The 18,647-nt window shown below is 33.2% G+C and overlaps 1 protein-coding gene across 7 annotated transcripts; it reads left to right on the top strand.

The window, feature by feature from the left end:
- The first annotated feature begins 105 nt into the window (after positions 1-105).
- On the top strand, positions 106-16,699 carry LOC124437959. 7 transcript variants are annotated; one of them, XM_046987920.1, is made up of 17 exons: positions 106-571; positions 735-1,302; positions 5,906-6,819; positions 7,039-7,748; positions 7,827-8,418; positions 9,080-9,798; positions 9,887-10,511; positions 11,536-11,598; positions 11,724-11,789; positions 11,989-12,075; positions 12,523-12,814; positions 12,887-12,942; positions 13,103-13,156; positions 14,397-14,483; positions 14,725-14,811; positions 15,019-15,072; positions 15,401-16,699. In XM_046987920.1, the coding sequence occupies exons 3-17, from the start codon at positions 6,042-6,044 to the stop codon at positions 15,700-15,702; spliced, it is 4,572 nt and encodes a 1,523-aa protein (XP_046843876.1). In that variant the 5' UTR covers positions 106-571; positions 735-1,302; positions 5,906-6,041; the 3' UTR covers positions 15,703-16,699. The 7 variants fall into 7 exon arrangements, 5 of the variants coding, with proteins under 5 accessions (XP_046843876.1, XP_046843878.1, XP_046843881.1 ...); XM_046987922.1 differs by lacking the exon at positions 14,725-14,811 and having other exon boundaries at positions 107-571; XR_006945923.1 differs by lacking the exons at positions 13,103-13,156; positions 14,725-14,811; positions 15,401-16,699 and having other exon boundaries at positions 107-571; positions 12,523-12,648.
- Positions 16,700-18,647: the final 1,948 nt, after the last annotated feature.

Genomic DNA, 18,647 nt, shown 5'->3' on the forward strand with positions numbered 1-18,647 from the left:
TCACTCTTATTACTTACCACCTAGAAGAAAAGCCAAATATCAAGGCTCAACTCGTACATGAGATTAAATAAATCACGAAATAAAAGTTTGTGAAGCTAAAAGTCATGGTTCTGGTAATAGTAAAAGATAAATAGTTGAAAACCGTCCAAAACTATCCCATGCTAAAAATGCTAATACCTCGACTTATTACAAAGCTTCTGGTCGATCGCAACTCAGCTCACATTCAGATGCGTCAGAGGTAGATTATAAATCATCGCCTGTCTTTCAAGACCAAATTAAGGATCAAAATTTTCAAGCAATTTATTCCGACAAAAAGTGGGAAGAGAAATCACATGACCCAGAAATCATGTCCATTGTCAGTGGCAGTGAGTTTTCTGAATTCTTACCCACTCCTCCACGGCCAAGCGACAGCCAATCAGATATCTCTACGGATGGATATTCCCGTGGTAGTTATAAATCATTTAAAAACAAACTTGAAAGAAACGTTAAAGAAAACAGGGAGGTTTTTGTTGAAGACAGAAGTCAATCAGATCAACAAAAACATAATGAATCATTTGAAGAAACTTTTGAGGTATTTATATGTAAAATAAAGTAAATGTATTTGATTTTTTTTCGTTTATCCTTGCACTGCTATGGGTCTATTCTATTTACTTAACTTAAGTTTCAAAAATCTTTCACATCATTGCTTTAGATTGTCTTTCATCATACAACATTTTCTATTTTTCTATAAACAGCGTTTAGGAAATGATGAGACGCGTAAGAGGAATGGAAACGAAAGTAGAAAAAACGTCGGTTCATTTAATAAAGAAACGAGCAGTTGATCGTGGACTCATAATGACAGCGGTTTTGGAAAGAAACATCATGTGCCAATAAATGGTGTTCAAGTCCTACCACCAGAACCAGTTTTTATTCAGTTTGAAAGTAGCGATGAGGAGAAAGAAAATTGAAGTTGATTGTTTTATTAACAAGCTTTTTTAGACTTATAAATGGTTCACTTTATATGGTGAATTAGCTATCTATGTAATAACTTTCTATTTATTTTTCATACATTTGAAGGACATTTAAATCCACAAATTATTCATTGTCCCCCCTCCCCCCATGGAGAACATAAAGCATTTTTTTCAAAAAAATGTACTTCCTACTGTTATTTTGAAATTTTTACATTGTTAAAATAATCTTTTTTATGACGACATTGCAAACAAGGCGTTATTATTGATGTTTCTTACCTGACGGAAAACGTTATAGAAATACACTTGTTGAAATACCTATTGGAGACTGTGATCGGAGATCAGTGGTTTATCTGTAAGTTTACCAGACTTTGTTATATTGTATTCTTTACATGATTAAAGGCTGATATTCTTTAAAAATACTCGACTTTGTGATTTCTTTTAGGGTGTATATATTAACAACATTAAGAAAATTATATTGCGTCAGACGTTAATTTTCATTGCCGAAAGTTTGTGTATGTAACTTATTTATAACTCTCTTTACAAATACTCCGATTTAGTTTAGAAGTAAAGATTTTCTACCCATCACGCATAAAAACATAAAGTTTGTAGGCAGTAACTATACGGACTAAAACAATTCTATAGCATTAAAGTGTTTTTTCTGCTGCGTTTTTAATCATAATTAAACTTTCATACATACAGAATGTCGACAGTGTTATATTTAACGTTTTCACGATGCTTTAGCTTTGTTAGCGTGTATACTTTCTCTTCTTCATGACAATTTTATGAACTACGTTGGCGGAAGTGGACACGCAAGCAAATTGTATTATGAGAAATATAATTCTTGAGAAAACTGTACTTGGTGTTGTCTAAATTAATTTTTTCATTTATGATATGTATATAAACCATTTTGCATTGATACTTTAAATATTGTCATTCATGAACATTTTCATGAAATGATTTAACAAGAAACGATTGCTTGTCTTCGATTAGCTCATTGTACAACTGAAAATGTCGGAAATGTCTTGTCCTATGTCAGATACTTCTGCATATCAAGCATTATTCTGTACATCAAACATTATCTGGATTTTCCAGCATTTGAATTAAGTTAGCCCTTCAAGTTTGCATTCCATCACCTATATTCTGGGGGGTGAGCGCATAGTTTCAGTCTACTCTATGTTTTAAAGAGTAACTATATTCCTATAGTCTTTGTGAACGTTAAGTAAATTACAACTATTACAAATATTTAGGATTATCGATGATCGACTTCGTATAAAAGTTACCGGTTCATTATGCACCATGCTAAGCAAAACAAGAATGATGCGAATATTGAAATGACGTGTTCTTTCGCAGTCGGATATATATGCCATTTGAATACGATATGAATAATATGTTTTTATTAATTATCTTTTCTTTTATGGCAAAGAAATGTATTGCAACGCCGCTTTCAACAGATTTTACGCTGTCTTAAAGCTCTTGTTTGAGCTAAATTTGATTTAATCTTTATCTTTAACATCTGAATTCTTCAAAAATTATCATTTTCCTATCCAAGTAAAAATAAGTTTCTTTTACTGCTGGGATAATGACGATATTGAAAATCATGTTTATCGTTCAAATGAACATGTGTTTTTATATTGTCGTTAAGATTCGATTGTTTTCATAAAATTGGCAAGTCTTTGAACACGCATGGTTTGTTGAAAATGTTGTTAAGTGTGTGTTGTTTTTATACACTTTCAGGAAAATTTTGCTGTCTAAAGTTGGCAATTTTTAAACTAGCATGGTTTATTAAAAAAAAACATCAGACTGACATCAGTGGCGTAGCTAGACTAAAACAACTAGTCGTGCTGTTGTGATTGTAAACATGAATTACTAAAATGATTGGTGCTAACATAAGTCGGTGGTGTCATGGTTGATGCACTCCGAGAAAGTTTAAAATCGATCACATCTGAATTCTCAAAATCATTTTACATTTCAAATCAAATCAAAGCAAATCATTCATTTATTTCAACTAAATAATTTTTTTGAAATAGCTGTTTCGCCCAATGTCAGGGCTCATCAGCATGCCTAGGAATTACAAATGCCATTTACATCATAGATCAATGACAAATGGTTAACTTCTGAATCTGGCATGGACAGTCTTGTAAAAAGCTGAATAAGCAATCTGATTTTCAGGCGCCTGAAACTCGCCTTTCACACCTTTGCATGAAAAGAAAGGAGTTCGGTTAGACAAGGGAGACTTTTTGGAACATTTCATGGAGTACAGTTGCTCAATTTTGCATCTCATTCCAGTCGTTTCTAACCCTTTAGGAATATATAATTTGGTCTTGCCGGCCTGAGTGAGCACGACTAAAAACGGGCGAAAGACGTTGCTTGTGCTTTTAGGGCATTGATTAAGGCAGGCATCGGGTTAAAACACAAGTATAGTGTGTGCAATATGATGTATATGATGAATAATCGACTGTTTTTTGTGTTTCCTCTATTGTACTTGCTTATGTCTCACACAAAAGGCATTTTCGAAAGCATTCGCGTGTAAAATTGAAACTATGCCTTTTCAAAACTCCTCCAATCTCCGCCACCAAGGGTCGCCAGGTCACTATATCTTGCTGTGATCTTTTCAAATTGAGAAAATTTATGTAGGTATGAGGACTTGCAAAACAAGTCATTCTTGTTGTTTTGATGCTTTTAGTCAGACGTTAGTAAAAACGGTGAAGAAGTCAATAGTGTTGAATTACCTGAAGACTGGAGAATTTTTTGTACGTTTTGCAGACTTAGTTGTATTGTACTCTCATCAATAGTCAATATTAAAAACGGGAACGCTTTAAAACGTGAGGTTGAATTTTGCGGATTTTTTTCATTCATTAGAAAATTCATTGTGTCAGAAGTCTAACTAAGGCCAACGGATTATAAGAATTTGATTCTTGGTGCGTCTTGTGAGTCTCTTTTGACAGAGATTCATCGCGCTGTAGACCTGAACTTTGGAGTTTATAATAGGTTGGTCATGTAAGTTGCAATTTACAATGCATTGTGACGTGTGGGTACCTCCCTATTTGGAAACTACATACGAATTAAGATTGGACTGGTCAACCTCATATGCTTCTATATTAAGAAAATTGGCGCCTTTATTTTGTTGTTTGGTTTTCTTTCGTAGAAAAATCATTATTTACTACAAATTTATCCATAAAACGCTGACGTTTTTTCAAAGCACGCTTCGGCATTGGCGCATCTTTTTTTACGCATGCGCCATTTTGCTCAAATATATTAGACACGAGTTTGAGCAAATGTCCCAGTTTATATATATATTTGTATGTTTAAATTGGGACACATTCGTAGTTTGATTGAATTTCATTGTGTGTACAGGAAATGTGTGGGTGTCAATTGTGTATCGTCATTGTGAATTAGTGTGAAGTGTAATGTTTTTATTTGTGATGTATGATTTAGTTGCGATGTTTTTAGTTGTAATGTGTGGGTGTCAACTGTGTATTGTCATTGTGAATTAGTGTCTAAGTTGGTATACCAACTTTCTATTGTAAGCCGTTGTCTATAGTCAGTACTGTAAGTAATGCATTTTGCCAAGTCCCAGTCAATGTTGTGCTTTGTGATTCGGTGATGTTCGGCAATGTGATTAGTTTTGTCTTGTTTCTATGTAGCTCGTTTGTGTTCAGTAAGTCTTATGTTTAAGTTCCTGCCAGTTTCCCCGATATAGGAGGCGTGGCAGTCGGAGCAGTTTATTTTGTAAATTGCACCTTGTCGTTCGTTGGGTAGTTCTTTGTCCTTTATGTTCGTTAGTACTTGTCGTAACGTTGTGATTGGTTTATGTGCGACACGTATGTTGTATGGTTGTAAGATACGCGAGATAGTCTCAGACGTACCTTTGATGTAAGGTATTGTCGCTGTTGTCAATGAGTTGTTCGTTTCGTTGGGTTCGTTGAGTTTGTAAGTGTTGCGTTTGATGAAGTCAGAGTTATAGTTGTTCATCAATAAAACGCTAAGGATTTTTCAAAGCACGTTTCGGTATTGACGCATCGTGGTTTATGCATGCGCAATTTCGCTCAAATATGTATTAGACACGAGTTGGAGCAAATGTCCCAATTTATATATATTAATCTACGACTATGTGCAACTATATGCAAGACAGGTATTCGACATAGCTTGATGGTTCTGATCTGACGAGAACAAAAATGATAAAGAAATCAAAATTTGTGACACTGTTAACTTAAGGATCGTCACATTGTAAATTTTCCAGACTTTGTTGTATTGTTTTCTTCTTCGTGTGTTTCAACACCTGTTTTTAAAAATACTAGAAAAAAAGATACTCAAAAGAAATCAGACGGAAAGTTTTTAATGGATCGTTTTATTCAATTTCAAGCTGTCGCATCTTGCGTTGTCTTCATATGCTAAATAATTGTATTTTAGCTATAAGAAGTTTACAGAGTTAGAAGAATTAAGTATTGTCTTGATGCGTGACTTTTGTGACTGTGGGAGTGGGGGTTTGCAACGTGCAATTACCGACAAACACGTGGTTGATATATATATCTTGATGAATACTTTGCATGACGTTACAAAAGTAAGTCGTTCCAGACTTTTCGAGCGACTGACAAGCTCCATAAAAAGGAGCATTTTGCCTACTTTAAACAACCTTAAAAATGGAGCGATTTGAGAAACTTAAAAACTTTTCTTACTGGTACGGTGGAAATCACTCCTAAATTCAATGTTGCTGAAATGGACACTTGAATGAATTAAAATGTTAAAACATTCATTATTGAGAATTGATTTACCTTCAATTTGCAAAATTGCCGTTTCTTTAACCTACTGGTATATGAGACCCTACACACACTATACATACATGTTAGTCAGACCTCTCATTTTCTTGCTCTAAACTTCCATAAATGAATTTCCTCTATTGTAATTTTGAAACTAAAGAGTGGACTAAATAAAGCTTATAATTTTGCCTTATATAGTTAAACTTTGATGTTTGGCGCATAGAAATAAGTACAATAAAGAAAAGTTTGCTGTTCATATGCAGAACATTGGAGAACTTAGATAAATTTTCGCGTGACTACTAGAAGAGATCAGGCTTTCACGGTTCCAGCAGTTATGGAGGTTTTGGAAGAAGGGAATTGTGCTATGAATAATGGTGATTATGAAACGGCTATTAAAAATTACAATAATTGTGTAGAAGTTGCAGACGAAAATAGCCTGAAAACGATAGCATATTTTGGTCTTGGTAATGCTTACACACTCTCTAATAAAAGGCAGCAAGCAATAAACAGTTTTAATCATTGCTTAAAGTTTTCGTCTAAAGTTGAAAGTGAATATTTTGAACATCAAGTATACCTTGGCCTGGGGAGTGTTCATTCTAACATTAAAAGGTTGGAGGACGCAATGAAGAAAGATGAAATGGAATTTCTCTGCCATATTGCATTGGGAGGATTGAACAAGTCGCTTGGAAATTATGAGCAATCTTTCGACCATTATAGAAAAGGATTTTCTCTTATTGAATCTCAACAGCAACAACATGAACAGCATCATCGACCACAACGACCAAGAAAAGTTGGTGGTATCAACGTTAGTAAAGATTTCGTCAACCTTAACATGAAGAACTTGTCAATTGTTACTTCAGCTGGAATTGTCAGTGGAGTGTTGGCTGTTTTATGGGAATTAGCAGAATTGTTTAATAAACTTGAGCAGTATAGGGAAGCCGCAGATATTTATGAAATGTATCTGGAGATTGTCACAGAAGATGAAGATATAGAAAAACAAAAGAACGTCATGGAGCGTCTGGTGCAAATATACGAAGAAGAAGAGCGTTATTACTTAAGAGATTCGATGGAAGACAAGTTACAAGAAATCATTAAGAAAAAGAACGAAAAAGGTAGAGAGTTTACACTAATGAGATAGATTTTAAGTAATCTGTTCATTGATTGTTTCCGTTTTACTTAACCTTAATTTTATACTTTTATGATTTTAGAACTTTTAACAAACTGTACAGTTGCTATCCAATTTCTCATTGTAATAGTCTATCTTTAACTACTTTTATGTATTTTATTATCCCCATTCATTTCTAAATTTGATTTTTTTCCTTCAATTTCAGAACTGCTTCTACAAGAATGGAAATTTAATGATCCATCGATAAAACACCAAGAATTATTTTTAAAAATGATTAAGTATGGGCAAGATCCTAATGTAAAAGTTCAACTTTTAAATGATGTTCGAGTAATTTTCTCAGATGAATTTTGCATTGGCAAAGGAAGTGATGGAACCCGTGTTTATCTTGGACTGAGCAAGGATGGTTGCGGGAAAGCTGTAAAACGAATACTTCAGTACAACTTTATCGATTTTGCAAAGGAACAAGTGAAAATTTTTAATAAAATTGAAAAAAAGAAGTCAAATTATGTGGTGAATTATTCCTACTTCAAAAAAGACACTGAAACAGAATGGGTCTATTTGATACTCGACCTATGTGAAGAATCGTTGGAAGATTTTGTGCATTCTTCTACATTGGAGAATCTTCAAAATTCTCTTCCCAAAATTCTCACACACATTTTATTAGGATTAGTTGATCTTCACCGCAAGCCAAGTCCTATTCTTCACAGGAATTTGAAGCCTTCCAATGTTCTCCGCCACGCAAAAGAAAAATTTCTGATAGCTGACTTTGGTTTAAGCCGAATAATGGAGAATGGCCTTACGACACATGCAAGCAATGGTGATAGGGGAAGTCCGTATTGGATTGCTCCTGAATCATATTGTAAAGATAATGGGAAGTTTGACAAATCAAGTTACAAAAGAGAGTCGGATGTAATGGTAGGTATAAAAATGTAACCATGTGTGAAATAAAGTTGAATTTTTACATTTCTTTCACACTGTTTTTATTGATTTTAGAATGCAGGACTCGTTGCTTATTATGTTGCTACAAAAGGTAAACATCCTTTTGGATCTGAAGAGTGTAGACTGCTAAACTTGTTACGTGGAAATCCTGTTGGATTGAAGGAAATCAAGGATGTTCAACTTAAACATCTTCTTTCATGGATGCTACAGCTAAATCCCAAACTCAGACCATCAGCAAACGAAGCGCTTAAACACCCTTATCTACTATCTGATGAAGAGAAGTTTGATATGCTGTGTGACCTGTGTAACCAAACAGTGATAAAAATATATCGTTTACTTCATCATCCTAATTCAGATGTCCATAAGCAGTTGAATCGTCAAAGAAGTTGGAAAGATTGTATTGACCCTGAAGTCTTTAAGCTTTTCAAGAAACGACACTATGACTCTACATGGTTCGGTTGTGTAGAATTTTTACTAAACTTTCACCAGCATCGGCACGATAAGCCTCCTACACAACTGCTTCAAAGCAATGGTAACTATGAAGAGTATTTCGTGCATGTTTTCCCTGAGCTTCCTCTACTTGTACATTGTACCATGAGACTAACTGAAGAGAAATCAATTCCAGATCTCGAAGAACATTTAACCAGTAAGTTACTATCAAAGAAATACTTTTTACCACAATTAATTTAGCAGAAATAAAAATGTACAATATCATAACACGGGGATTGGATTTTGGAAATGATGATTGAAATAGACAATACTAAATCCTTTCTGAAAATATTAGATCATAAATTTGAGCCATGCATTATACTTCCCTTGAAGTTTAAAATTAATGATTTCTTTTTATAGTGCATGGTCTCTTATCTGTGGTCTAATTTCACTGATAAAAATTGAATACTAACAGATTGCTAGATATGTGAGCATAGAATTGCTCATAAAGACTGAGAGTCAAGAGTAAAAGTTGAAATTTGAAATAAATTTGTTCTGTTGTATTTGTCACTTGATTATATAGCTGTAGACATGATAAGCATGTTCTTAACGTTTTTTACACTCAAAAGCAACAAACACTAGGTGTAATTATATACGGCTTTATTTGACAATAAAAAGAACATGTTTTGGTATCTGCTTATACCTTTATACTGCTGTCTGATCAATTGCATAAATCAGAATATATGATTTAATTTTGAAGTGATTTGGAAGTAATTTGTCACCATCCGAATTTTGTGTGTGATGGAAACTTTCAACTACTCCCAATTGTTTGAATGTTTTCATCATTAATCTCTAAATTTATTTTACATAATTTTAAGATATCCAGTTGCAAGAATGGAAACACATTGATGAATCAACAAAGCACAAAAAATTGTTGTTAAAGCTAATTAGTTGTGGGCAGCACCCTGATAACAAGGTTGAAAATGTGAACAATGTACGGGTAATTTTCTCAGACGAATTTTGCATTGGCAAAGGAAACGATGGAACCCGTGTTTATGTTGGACTAGGAAAGGATGGTTATGGAAAAGCAGTGAAACGAGTTCGTCGAGATAGCTGCATAAAAATAGCAGAGAACGAAAAGAAAATTTTGAATGAGGGAAACGCAAAGTACTCGCAATATGTTGTGAATTATTCCTACTACGAAGAACGCCTTGGAACAGAATACGTCTATTTGATACTCGACCTATGTGAAGAGTCGTTGAAGGAATATGTGGAATCAAATTCAAATAGTTGTTTCTATTACCCTCACAAATTACTTCCCAAAATTCTTAAACAAATTTTAAAAGGATTAGCTGACCTTCATAGAGGTCCGCGTCCAATTCTTCATCGTGATTTGAAACCTTCCAATGTTCTACGAAACGCACAAGGAATATTTCAAATAGCTGACTTTGGCTTAAGCCGAATAATGGAGAACAGCCATACGACACATAAAAGCGATGCTAATAGGGGAACTCAGTATTGGATTGCACCTGAATCTTACATTGTAGATAAAAATTCATGGGGTGAAGCACGCTACAAAAGAGAATCTGATGTGATGGTAGGTGCAGATGTGTACCCATATGCATGGTACATTTCAATTTATTTTTAATATTTTTTCGTGCTGTTTACATTTTAATTGTTTTTAGAATGCAGGAATGGTGGCTTATTATGTTGCAACAAAAGGGAAACATCCTTTTGGACCTCCAGAGTATAGACTGAAAAACTTGCTAGATGGAAACCCTATTGGATTGATGGAAATCGATGATGTTGTACTTAAAGATCTACTTTCATGGATGCTACAGCATTCACCAGAAGACAGGCCATCTGCCGAAAAGGCGTTAAAACACCCTTATCTACAATCCGATAAAGAGAAGTTTAGCATGCTATGTGATATGGGGAACCAACCGGAAATGAAACAATCACAAGGTCAAATTTCTCCAAATTCAGATGTTGTTGCGCAATTGTATGCTCCCATGGAATGGATGACGCGTATCGATGATGAAGTCTTGAAAGATTTCACAAGCTTTAAAAAGAATGGCAAAGACATAACTCTGACTTACGAGCCTACATGGGCAAAGTGTTTAAGATTTATAAGAAACTTGAATCAGCATTGGAACGATAAACATCGTGCACATCTGTTGCGTTATGTCAAGGATGGCAACTATGTAGATTATTTCTTACAACGTTTTCCTGAACTGCCTCTTCTGGTGCACAAAATCATGAGGTCGACTGACTGGAAAACAAGACCTGATCTCAAGAGACATTTTACGAGTAAGTAAAATTATTTTTTCGTCGATGTTCTCGCAAATTAATGGTTCCATGACACTATAATGTCCAAACTTAATTGTCATTTTCACCGTAATCGTACATTCGTTTCCTAGGATGTACTATTTTGAACTTGATTTCTGGTAATGATTATTTTAGTATTGAGGTTTTCAATTATCCTCGCACAACTCTCAACATCTTTTAGTTTTATGTATTTTATGCATGCTTTCAAGACGTTTACTATTTCATTATTTCTCATTTAGGGTAAAGATGGTCTTTTTTTGCAGCCTTATAACATTTCTTTTTTTCAAATTACCCTTGCGACCATGCATTCTTAGATATTTAAGATGGATTGGCGTCTAATTGAATTAGCGGGTGGATTAATGTGATTGGATGGGGTGGAATGCGTTGCCATGGGTTTTGGTGTATGGTTAATATGATCGGTGTTAATATTATTAGAGTGTAATGTTGTAGTTTTGGTGTTGTTTGTAGTTTTTTTCTCCCTTTTATTTGTGAGTATATGATAGGTATGTCGATACGTCTGTTTTTATGTATTAAATGCCTGGTTTACCAATTTTCAAACTTATATACATATTTGTATATAGAAATATTTTTACTCCAATTTCAGAGGAGATTTGTATTTTTTTGCGAGCTTCAGTTGTGTGTAGACTCCTGAATGTTGGACTTGCACAAATCTCAAAAGTGTTTTTTTTTTAATTCAGGATTGGGGTGGAGGTTGTGAACTAAGTTTGACAATATCATAGACATTAAGACTTGATGATTTAGAGGAAGTAAAAGTCGTAACAAATTTTCGTTAGGTAAACCTGCGGAAGGATCATCATTATTTATTATCATTTTGCTTGTGTTTCTTTTCCTAAAGAGCCCAATAATTTGTTTTTAAAATTTAAAGTTATTCGTCGCCAACTAAGTTTTTTTAATTTGAAAAAAATGTGCAACGAATCGTTTAGGTAGTGTGTCATGTGTAAATGTTATACTATTGTTTTTATATTTTTATTTTTTCATTATGCAGACGAGAAGTCAAAAGAACTTTCAAAAATAACAAGAGAAAGTTTTGGTAGACTGTTAAAAGAAGGTAGATACCACGTGTTTACCTTGTACTTTCGCATTTGAAAATCTCGGTGAACCTTATAACGAAATGGAACTCGACGACCTCGAAGTTTTGTTATTACTTTTATGTTTTGCCTGATTTATCTTTAGGAAAGACGACAAAAAAAACACCCAAAAGGCCATTCTCCTATCCGTCAAAAGATTACGAGGAAAAAGGTAAACATGTACATGCTAATATTTTCATCATCATACTCATGTTGACTGGCTTTTCAGAACCACATTTTCTAAGAGTGAATTCTACCTTCTGTTTCTCGTTATTGCGGAGAGATAATGAAGAGCGAAATAGCTCACTAAACAACACCTTAACCGTAATGCTTTGTTTTGTAATAAACATTCATGTTGTGATGTAATGTAGTTCCAGCTGCTTTAGAAAAGCTTCATTTGACATATCAATCCGATGTTAATGTCAGTAATGTCGACGATGCTTTAAATTCAAAAAATGGTAAGTAATAAAATTTTAAATGAAGATATGATCTTCGCACTTTTGCTGGACAATTTAAGCAATTGTCTCATGAATTTTTTAGGTTCATTTAATTTCAACCACCGCACTCCATATAACATTCTTTCATAATAAAATTTTGTTAACAAACATTTACTCAGAAATCTATACACTCCCATTTTGAACGTTCAATTCAAACAAGACTGCATTGCAACTTATAATTGTTGTTTCGAGAGATACGTAAGTGACTTTTGTGTGATAAATGACTGCAGTTAATCTTTTAATAAAACCGGAAGTGCAAACCAGACTTTATTACTTACACATTTTTTATAATACTCTATGTATAGTATTGTCTACTGCGAACATCTTTTTTTTAAATCAAAACGTTGTCATTGCTTTCAAATATTTTATTTGATATAATTTTGTTTACTTGTTTGTGAATATTTTTAGATTCTCAAAGATTATCAATCAATCAATTAAACTATGAGACTTATCGCGAGCTATGTAGTAAACTAAACGATGAGTTGTATGGCAAGGATTGGAAAACACTAGCTGGAAAAATGAATTACACAGCAGGTGAGGGTAGAGACTTCTCAAGAGAACTGAATCCTGCTGATGCGTTGCTTCAACACTGGAAGACGACAGGCAACGAACATGATGTTCCTGCTTTGATGAAATTGTTGAAGGAAATGGGGAGATATGATCTAGTGGATTTACTGGAATCATACCAAGTCTATAATCAGTAATTTAAAATATAAGTCATCGTTTATTCACGTAACTATTACTTACATGAACAATTTTTATCATTGTATAGGAATACTTTTACCAGCATTACAACATTGCTTAAGGGACAAAAAGATGACAGGAGAGGTAATGAAGAGTAAAAATATGTCACCAATTAGTATAGGTAATAGCGTTTTTTCTCGTAATTGGATGAGAAACTTTTCTATTACTAAATAAAAACATATTTTGAGATTTTTCTTGACTGCACCCGAACTCAGTCTGGCTTTCTTACTTTCTATCGCTTCAGAAAAACTCATTGCGCTGCTAAACTTTAGAGAAGATTCACCCATTGCATTCTTTGGTAATTCTTCAATTTCAAACAGTTGCAATTGTTGAAATCTTTGTTTACTTTGGTACTTACAACTGCCGCCATGTTGTTTTTTGAATTGAAAAGAAGTCCACATTCACACAGAAACTTTCAATGGTTTTTAGCAATCAGGTTACAGTATTTACAGTGCAATTACAGCTTTTGAACAGTGCAATAACACAGTGCACTTAGAGATAAACTGCACTGTCATCAACCAATCACAGACGAGAAATATTTCAATGCCATGTTTTAAAATTATCATTATTTAATGTAATGTAATTGATTTTCCTAGCTTTTCGCGGCCGCAATTCGTATGTATTATTTTTTTAATTGCGTTAACAGGGTATTTGAGAATCAATTACTGCTGAATGAGTCTTGCAAATTTTTAACTTCGGCTAATTTCAAAGATGTGTAATTTTTTGAGACACCCTGTACAGCATGTATCAAAAAATGGCAAATACCATAATTTGTTTACAGTAGATTATAAAATTAAAAATTCAATGGCTGTGCAACTAATTACGCTTCGGGGATTTAACAGTTGAAGTAATTTTAATTCACTTTTTGTGCTTATTTTCATAGAACTTTATGTACACATTTATAATACTACGTGAATGCCAACTTAGAAAATTCTTACAAACATTTTGGAATATCTGAAAGTTGTCTTATAGGTTATTATCATTCTATCATGTCGATTAACATTTGCAAACGTCTTAATTCCTTTTGCATATTTATTTTTCCGATTATCAATTGAAAACATCTAAAATTTGCATTACCAATCCGATTATCATTTGTTACTATTGGTGACTAAATTACTTTGATTTTAGGCTTGAGTAAAACTATAACTAATGTGAATTAAATGTAGAAAGTATTAAAGGGAAAACGTACTATAGTAAAAACTAAAAGTATTCGAAGGCATAACCAAATACCTATAGTTAACATAATATTTTGAAGATCCTTTTTCGATTTGGTGAAAATACGCTCAGATTTTTCCTAGTAAGACCATCTTACACACCAGTCACAACAAAATCAGCATGATCAAGTTTGTTTACAAAATATATGACACTTTGTCGTAAACAAACAACCATTTACAGCTCCCAAAAATCTGTTAAAAAGTTAAATAGCTAGAAGGGAACTTTCTTTTTGTGTGGTGTTTAACAGATAAAAGCTTACATTTGTTGCAATACTTCTTAATAATATCATCATTCTTAAATGTTTCATATTTACATTGCTTCAGCATTTGAAGAAAAGAAATCGTTGCTATATCTACTAAATGATAATGACAGTGATGCTGATATTGGTATAACGTCTACATCAGGACCTAGTAAGTAATGGAATTTTATATGCAAATATTTACACAAACGTAATCTTTATTGTCTTTTGAAATGTTAAGTACAAACAAGAATACAATGTAACCATTGAGATTTGTTTATATCTTCCTTATTCTCATACTTTTGTCAACGGTCAAAAATGTGAGATGTAATGAAGAGTGAAATAACTCAGCAAGTATTACTTTTATCTTGCTATGATGTATTAACCGTGTAATGTATTGCATTAATTTCCAGCTTCTTACGAAAAGATATCTTTGCCATCTCCCATGAGTGACAACGACTATGACGACATTGACAAAACTCCTTCTACAGCAGTACTTGATAAGAAATTGTATTTTGTTAGCAAACATTTGCACAAACATCTTTACATTCCCTTTAAAAGTGAAACACGAACGATTAAGAGTCGTTTATATCATGCGTATCATTCATACGTTTGTAAAGGGTCAGATAAGACAGTTTTAGAATTTTTCATCATACTGTAATGTTATTTAATTGCATTGCAAGAAATTAATTTGATTTATCTATTAGATCATAATAACAGTGAAGTCATCATTGGTGTTTCGCCTTCCACATCAAAACCTGGTAAGCAAAAAAATTTTGTTAGCAAACATTTGCCCAAACATTTCCATGTTTTTTTAACGCTAAATACAAACAATGATTTATAACCTAATAAATTAATTTTAAAAGGTATCGTTATAAGTAGCCAACTAAAATCTTTTAATTCAAAAATAACACAAATGTTGTGGATCAAAATAGAGGTAACCAAGAGTGAAATAACTCGCGAATTAATACCTTAATTTTGAAAGGATGTCTTGACTGTCTACTGTGAACATTTTTTTTTTAAGTAGAACGTTGTCATTGCTTTCAAATGTTTTGGTTGAGATAATTTCGTTTTCTTGTTTGTCAATAGTTTTAGATTCTCAAAGATTATCAATCGATCAATCAAACTGTGAGATTTATCGACAGCTATGTAATAAACTAGACGATGAGTTGTATCGCAAGGATTGGAAAACACTAGCTGGAAAAATGAATTTCACAGCTGGTGAGGTTAGAGACTTCTCAAGAGAAAAAAGTCCTGCTGATGCGTTGCTTCAACACTGGAAGACGACAAGCATTAATCACGATGTTTCTGCTTTGATGAAATTGTTGAAGGAAATGGAGAGAAATGATCTAGTAGATTTACTGGAATCAGACCCAGCCCATAATCAGTAATTTAAAATATAAGTCATCGGTTATTCACGTAACTATTACTTACATGAACAATTTTTATCATTGTATATGAATACTTTTACCAATATTACGACATTGCTTAAGGGTCAAAACGATGACAGGAGAGGTAATGAAGAGTAAAAATATGTCACCAATTAGTATAGGTAATAGCATTTTTTCTCGTAATTGGATGAGAAACTTTTCTGTTACTTAATAAAAATATACTTTGAGATATTTCTTGAGTGTACCCCAACTCTGTCTGCTTCCTTACTTTCTATCGCTTCAAAAGTCTTATTACGCTGCTAATTTTTAGAAAAGATTCACCAATTGCATTCTTTGGTAATTCTTGAATTTCAAAAGATTGCAATTGTTGAAGTCTTTGTTTACTTTGGTTTACTTACAACTGCCGCCATGTTGTTTTTTGAATTGAAAAAAAGTCCACATTCTCACAGAAACTTTCAATGGTTTTTAGCAATCAGGTTACAGTATTTACAGTGCAATTACAGCTTTTGAACAGTGCAATAACACAGTGCACTTAGAGATAAACTGCACTGTCATCAACCAATCACAGACGAGAAATATTTCAATGCCATGTTTTAAAATTATCATTCTTTAATGTAATATAATTGATTTTCCTAGCTTTTCGTGGCCGCAATTCGTATGTATTAATTTTTTTAATTGCTTTACAGGGTGTATTTGAGAATCAATTACTGCTGAATCTTGCAAATTTTTAACTTCGGCTAATTTCAAAGATGTGCAGTTTTTTGAGACACCCTGTACAGCATGTATCAAAAAATTGCAAATACAATAATTTGTTTGCTCGAGATTATAACGTTAAAAATTCAATGCTGTGCAACTAATTACCCTTCGGGGATTTAAAAGTTGAAGTAATTTTAATTCACTTTTTGTGCTTATTTTCATAGAACTTTATGTACACATTTATAATACTACGTGAATGCCAACTTAGAAAATTCTTACAAAAATTTTGGAATATCTGAAAGTTGTCTTATAGGTTATTGTCATTCTATCATAATGTCCATTACCATTTGCAATATGTCATGATAGACATGTTATCATCATGTCTTTTATCATTTGTAAACGTCTCAAATCCTTTTGGATATTTATTTTTCTGATTATCAATTGAAAACATCTAAAATTTGCATTACCAATCCGATTACCATTTGTTATTATTGGTGTCTAAATTACTTTGAAGTAAATGGTTTGAACCCGGGAGTATCGTTACATGTTTGTAAATGTAGATCGTCCAGGTTGGTATAGTCCTGAGAAGGACTGTTTTTGTTGTTGTTGACTAAGTTTTATTAATTTGAAAATAATGTGCAACGAATAGTCTACATAGCGTGTCATTTTTAAATGTTATACTATTGTTCTTATTTTTTATTTTTTTATTTTTTCATTATGCAGACGAGAAGACACCCAGTACAGCATGTATCAAAAAATTGCAAATACCATAATTTGTTTGCACGAGATTATAACATTAAAAATTCAATGACTGTGCAACTAATTACGCTTCGGGGATTTAAAAGTTAAAGTAATTTTAATTCACTTTGTGTGCTTATTTTCACAAACGTAATCTTTATTGCCTTTTGAAATGTTAAGTGCAAACAAGAATGCAATGTAACCATTGAGATTTGTTTATATCTTCCTTATTCACATATTTTTGTTAACGGTCAAAAATGTGAGATGTAATGAAGAGTGAAATAACTCAGCAAGTATTCCTTTTATCTTGCTATGATGTATTCACCGTGCTATGTAATGCATTAATTTTTTTTCGTAGATGAAGCTCCCGATCCCAACACGAGTGACTTTAAAAATATGTTTCTAACTAAAGGTTGCAAAATTAAAGATTGTGTGCATAAAAAATTGAAAAGGTAATGATTTCTTATCATATTTAGTATAATTTTGATTCATTTGGCTTGACAAGTCGCCATCGTGCTAATTTTTTGTCGAACACCATGACGTTTTCACATTCACAGTTTTTCTTGGCTTTGTGGCAAATATGGCATAGCCTATCCCAACAAAGAGATGCGTTATCTTCATTTGTACCTCGAAGTGGACAAAAAAATGAGAAAGAATGATTTGAAACAAGAAATCAATAAGATATTTGATGGCAATGCGTCAGAATACATTGAATTACGTTTTGTCGACCCATCAGACGAAATAATAATTCGACCACTATCCAACATGGTTCACTCAAAGCGCGATGATGAGCCTAATGAAGAATCCCTTGGCACTTTGACTCTGTTCAGCTGTAGAGATGGAAAACATTATGCGTTGACTTGTCTTCATGCTGGATATGGAAAAGTTCCGAAAGGTGCCGATCAGTTTATTTACATTCGAGACAAAATTGAAAATCATAAATTGGCATTTGAGAAATTTCTACTAAAAAGTACTCTTATACTCATGAAAACAGCATAAAATACCTCTTGGCAAGCTATTTCCTTTCTCATTTGATCTTGAAACTGACATCATGGCAATCTTAATTGATGACAAAGAAAATGAATTTACTGCGACTAAAGTAGAGGTGCCGAGTTCTTTCGATGCTGTGTTTGATAATTTGTTATCAAAGGCAAATGAAAAAGTTTATAAAGTTGGCGACGAGTTTTGCTTATACGTAATTACTGACCTCAGTCGTAGCGTTTTTGACAACAACAACAAAGAAGTGTTTCGTGACGTAGTGGCAGTAAAGAGTAATGACGAATTCCACCGGCCTGGAGATTCTGGTTGCCTAATGTATTATTATGATGAGAACAACAAAAAGATACCATTTGCGTACGGAGTTGCTGCAGTGACTGAGAAAAACGAGACGTATTATGTTTGCATGAGATTAAAAGATGGTTTAGAAAATTTGGGAATTCTCGAAAATGTCTCCTTCAAAGACTTTTCACGTGGTACTAAATGATTACTCTTTGTGATGAAGAACATATATA

Source organism: Xenia sp. Carnegie-2017, unplaced genomic scaffold (assembly GCF_021976095.1).
Source record: "Xenia sp. Carnegie-2017 unplaced genomic scaffold, XeniaSp_v1 HiC_scaffold_19, whole genome shotgun sequence".
In the NCBI taxonomy this organism is placed as follows: Eukaryota; Metazoa; Cnidaria; class Anthozoa; order Malacalcyonacea; family Xeniidae; genus Xenia; species Xenia sp. Carnegie-2017.

Excerpts from the sequence above, each read along its gene's own strand:
- LOC124437959 (XM_046987920.1), top strand. The coding sequence starts at position 6,042 with ATGGAGGTTTTGGAAGAAGGGAATTGTGCTATGAATAATGGTGATTAT. Across the intron at positions 7,749-7,826 it reads AAAGAGAGTCGGATGTAATG|AATGCAGGACTCGTTGCTTA; the intron begins GTAGGTATAAAA and ends TATTGATTTTAG. Across the intron at positions 14,484-14,724 it reads AACGTCTACATCAGGACCTA|CTTCTTACGAAAAGATATCT; the intron begins GTAAGTAATGGA and ends ATTAATTTCCAG.